This window comes from Capsicum annuum, chromosome 1 (assembly GCF_002878395.1).
Source record: "Capsicum annuum cultivar UCD-10X-F1 chromosome 1, UCD10Xv1.1, whole genome shotgun sequence".
NCBI lineage: Eukaryota > Viridiplantae > Streptophyta > Magnoliopsida > Solanales > Solanaceae > Capsicum > Capsicum annuum.
The window spans coordinates 152203191-152208538 of record NC_061111.1 but is presented as its reverse complement, the minus strand read 5'-3'; the positions used below and the strand labels follow the sequence as shown (position 1 = coordinate 152208538).

Below are 5348 nucleotides of genomic sequence, written 5' to 3'. Positions count from 1 at the left end.
TTGTAGGCCTTTGTAAAGTATAAGCTTCCATTTCATATTGAAAAGTATATCTTATTAATTTGATTATTAATTAAGTATATTTATAAATTCATAATCGATATTATTTGAAATCGAAGGAATCAACCGATAAGCTGCACATATCTTCATCCCAATTGAAGCCGTTGGATTTTAAGACTTGCATTTCTTAGTCTCTGGGGCAAAAGAGTGGAATTCGACCAAACAATTGAGGTGGCTTGTAATCATTGGTCAACACATGACAGTACTATAAAACAAGGAAACCCAAAAATGTTTGGTCCAAAAAGTTGATAACAGCCTGTTTGTTTATGTTTATTAAAAGTGGGGGGGGGGGGGGGGGGGGGGGGGGCCTACAATTGGGTCCACCCTTTTTAGAAACTTGTTTTCATCGACTCTGTTTTGTTTTAGTCCAAGTAACCGTTGCACCACCCAAACCCCACCCCCGCACTCTATCTCTCTTTTTTTTTTCTTGTTGGGTGGAAATGGGGGTGGAGGGTGCGAGATGGTATGTGTAGCGTCGAATTATTAAAAATATTTATTTATATTATTCGTTAAAAATTTAGATTATTTATGTTATTATTATTACAAAATATGTTCATTTGTGACATTATCTTTTAATGATAATTTTGTGTTTGTAGAGGATTACAAAAATGGAGAAGACGATTACAAGGTGAAAAATTGAACATTCATCGATAAAAGTGAAAACTTAGGTAATCAACCAAGTGAACCAATAAAATTACTATCCCTTTTGTCTTTACCTGATATGTATTTCTTATTCAATCCAAAAAACAATGTCACTTTCTTATAATTAAAAATAACTTAACTATAAATCTTTTTTATCCTTAACGAAATAATTTATAATCACACAAGTAATAATAAGTTTTTTAAATCACAGATTTCAAAGCCTTCAGGTTCGAATTAGAATAGATAGCATCCACAAGGGGCCATCCCCAAACGCATAAGATAGAAAAAGGACCCCGTAGCTCAGACCCTGCTGAAAAACGTGAGCAACTTCAGTTAGAAGTTCCACTCGAGTGGAATGATTGTTGGTACTCTCTTTCATATCTTCCTCCTGTTGGTGACTGACCTCTTCCTTTCTATTTAGAAAATGGAACAGAACTAGTAGCAGATAGGCATTCAGTTAGCTTGAAAACGGGCTCGTAGTTAGAAATTACTTCCTCAACAACTATTTTTAGAATGTCCTATCTCTCTTTTCAACGTTTTCTCTTTATTTTTTTTCTTAAATTTTATATCAAGTCAAAGTCATACAAGTTGAAACTAAGGATTATAGGGACGACTCAATCCTGTTAGTAGCCTAAAGCCAAAAATAAATCAGAGGCCTTAAGGTTTTGAAAAAACCTAATATTTTTTTTTAATTTAAAGTTTATTCCTTAGGATGCAAAGTTGTTAATGTATTTCTTACCAAAGTATTTTGAGAACTCCTTTCGTTTCAATATGTATGTCTATTTTTATTTGACGCAATATTTGGAGTTTAACAAAGAAAAAAAATCTTCAAATCTTGGCATAGAGCTGCCGTAAGGAAGATACTATAACACATATGCTGTAATATTGCATACCGTACATTTATTTGTTCATATTAGTAGTATAGTCTTTGTTGCAAGAAATCCATGCTCCTTTTCCCCTCAACGCTCCTCCCTCTACACCCTCATAATTGCAATGCATTCAATTTCAATACATATACATGGCATATCTACGTGAGCCAATTTTTTTTTTTTTTTTTCATATCAAACTTTTTTTTTAAAAATCATGTCTAATATACATTCTTCCCTGCTTAATCAGTTCTTGAAAATTGCGTAAAGCGGGACATATGTTATAACTCAATATTAAAAAATATATATACTTAATGTAAACTCCAATTTACAACACCCATGGCTTTCACCAACAGGTGGGGTTTGAAAAGCAGAGGAAACATCAAATATACGTACATTTCTTACTCTTCTCACGCCTTATTTTATTTTTTGATTTCCCATCCGGTGTCTGGTACTCGCATTGGAGCCCAACTAATTCAGATTTGCGTCGGGTAGGGCTCCATTCCCTACCAAGTATTTTTCCATATCCAGAGCTCGAACTCGAGATCTCGAGATCTCTAGTTAAGGGAGAAACAACCCCATCCACTGCACCACATCCTTTGGTGGACCCACGCCTTATTTTAAGTGAACTCTATTTTAAGCTTAATATTATACAAGGATGTTTTACTAGCAAGGAGTTTAATAGGGATTGAAAAGAAATTTTAGCACCTACTAAAAGTACTCTTAAAAATATGTCTTAAAAATATTTTGATATTTTTATGATTAGGAAAGCATGTTGTATAAGGTAAACTAAGAATTTTAATAAAGTATTATCAATTACCAAATCTAAATATATGAGTTACTCCTCGTTTAAGAATTGCAAGCGTGCTAGATTGTCATTATAAAAGCACGAACGGAAATTAATCTCTTCTAACTATTTACAAATTGAATAAAGAGAAAAAATAAAAAAGCAGACATATCGAATTTGTCTTTTCTTCTCTACCTACTTCTCAATACCTTCTTTCCCTTGACAAAAAATCAAAGTTAATTTAGTAATTTAGAAAAAATATATTCCTCGTTAAAACAAATTATGTATATATTATACCCTTATTATTTACCAAATAACGCATATAAAGTCTCATCACCTATACGCATTTACTGAAAATGATCGTTTCAGAGTTTTTAAGTATTGAAATTAAAATTTTCTAAAAAGAATTGAAAAGTAAAATAAATCTATAAATTAAGAATTACAAAATAAAATCTCCCGGTATATGAGTTGTCCTGTTTTAACAATTTCAATACTCCTTTTTTTCCTTCCCACAAAATCCATAACGTCTTTCTGATAGCAACTATTTCCTTTCTATATACACAAAACCTCCAATATTTCCATATTATTTTATTGCTATAACGTCTCTCTTTATAATATAAAATCTCCATTTCTCCATTTTACTAAGCTCCATCTTTTACTATTCCTCTCACACCATCTTCTTCTTCTTCTCTCAAAAAATCAAGAAAAGGCTTGTATGCTTCAATGGCAGCAACATACAGAACACCATTGTTATCTGAATCAAGCAGCATAACAAGCACCAGTGAATCAGAGGAAAGTCCTGTAACTTCGCGAAGATTTCAAGATTTCCAGTTACTAGATCTTCATGAATTCAAGATTTCAAGAACAGCAATACAAAGTTCTTGTTTCCATTCCTACAAATCTTTAGCTGTTCTTTCAGGCCATGTAGGAACAGTTTCTTGTTTAGCTGTTTGTGGTGAATTCATCCTCAGTGCTTCACAAGGTAAGGATATTATTGTTTGGCAACAGCCTGATTTAAGACAATTTACAAAATTTGGAACAGGTGATGGTTCTGTTAAAGCACTTGTTACTGTTGGCAATAGAGTATTCACAGCACATCAAGATTCAAGAATTCGTGTTTGGAAGGTATCAAGAAGATCAGAAAATGTATTCAGGCTTGTTGATACATTGCCTACTACAAAGGATTATCTTGGGAAGTTCATGAAACAAAGTAATTATGTGCAAACTAGGAGGCATCATAAGAAGTTGTGGATTGAACATGCTGACAGTATTTCTTGTTTAGCTGTTTGTAGTGGTTACATTTATTCTGGTTCTTGGGATAAGAGTTTGAAAGTGTGGAGGATTGCTGATTTGAAGTGTATAGAGTCAATTAAGGCTCATGATGATGCTATAAATGGATTAGTTGCTAGTAAAAATGGGGTGGTTTATTCAGCTTCTGCTGATGGAAAGATCAAGGCTTGGAAAAGTAGTGGTACTACACATTCACTTAAGGGGATTTTAGAGGGTCATAAAGATGTTTCTATAAACTCAGTGGTGGTTTCTGAAGATGGGAATTTTGTATATGGTGGGGGTTCAGATGGGTATTTGATGGGGTGGATGGGTAACAAGAATCTTGATAGTTGGAAACTTGTTTGTGAAGTGAAAGCACATGGAATGGCTGTTTTGTGTATGTGTTTGATGATGGGAGAATTCTTGTGTAGTGGATCAGCTGATAAGAGTATTTGTATATGGAAAAGGGAAATCAATGGAGGGCTGTTTAAATTTGGTGTTATTAAAGGACATGAAGGACCTGTTAAGTGTTTACAAGGTGCACCAGGTAGTGTAGGGAGTGGGTTCATCTTGTATAGTGGAAGTCTTGATAAAAGTCTTAGAGTTTGGTGGATTCCAAAGTACTCTCACGATGAGAAAAAGGACTCATCTTTGATTCATGGTACACACAAATAAGCTAAGTCGCAGACTCTTTACTTTTCATGTCGGTTTTGGAGCATCCAACAAACATCTCTCCACGTTTTTGAAAAGTTCCAGCAACATAAAACAAGTGAAAATTTTCTCAAGTTTGTTTGTCAGTGAAGAAGTACTGTTGCCCCATTTGTTTTTTTTTAAGTGTGGACAGTGCTTGTAGTTGTTTTTATGAGCTTATACTGTGGATTATAATATGTTCATTTTTCTTGTTGTTTTGAGTTAAGTAAAGATAAATTTGGAGTTTTAGTGAAGATTAGATTGGAGTTTTTTTTTTTGGTTTGTTTGTTTTACAGTTTTGTGTTTCTGTGTGACCTGTGAAGTCGTAGGAATATTGTAGCAAAGAGTTGACAGAAATTGTGTTGTTTTTATATCTTTTGATTCTTTTATCATATCATATTTTTTGTGAGAATTGTAATTAGGTCAACAGAGTGTAATAGACATCAATAGAAGATGAGAATATTTATTTTGTCCATTTGAACTCTTCAGCTGTGCATATTGGAATCTACTTGTTCAACAACCACCCCACTCTGTTCTTTAAAAAATAAAGAGATAAGCATCCGGTACTCTTAAACTATGGTTAAAATTGCTACAATATACTTTAATTTCACAAGTCGTATTTACCCCTGAACTCAATTTTACGTATTTTTGTCACCCTTTTATGCTAACGTGACACCTTTATTTCATAAAATGGGTCCACATCAAAGGCGTCACATCAACTAAAAAGATTGACAAAAATACGCTAAAATTTAGAACAGGGGTAATAGAACTTCCATGAAGTTGGAGTGTATCGTAGCAAAATTCGATCATAATTAAGGAGTACTAGATGCTTTACTCAAAAATAAATAAAGGATTTAAGTTATGTATATTATATATAAATCACATTGTCATAAACAAGAATGTATATTATAAGTATATTTTTTATTTTTTTTTAATCTCAGACATTTATAAGTATAATTCATATTGTCATAAACAAGAATCTTTAACATCTCTCATTTATTCTTGTAAGAAAAAATTCATAAGCATAATTGCAATTT

The 5348-nt window shown here is 32.9% G+C and overlaps 1 protein-coding gene across 1 annotated transcript; it reads left to right on the top strand.

The window, feature by feature from the left end:
- The first annotated feature begins 2832 nt into the window (after positions 1 to 2832).
- LOC107839858 (protein JINGUBANG) lies at positions 2833 to 4786 on the top strand. Its single transcript, XM_016683501.2, has one exon. It carries the CDS (start codon positions 3076 to 3078, stop codon positions 4294 to 4296), a length of 1221 nt encoding a protein of 406 aa, XP_016538987.1. The 5' UTR covers positions 2833 to 3075; the 3' UTR covers positions 4297 to 4786.
- Positions 4787 to 5348: the final 562 nt, after the last annotated feature.

Coding starts and splice junctions, on each gene's coding strand:
- LOC107839858 (XM_016683501.2), top strand. CDS start 3,076: ATGGCAGCAACATACAGAACACCATTGTTATCTGAATCAAGCAGCATA.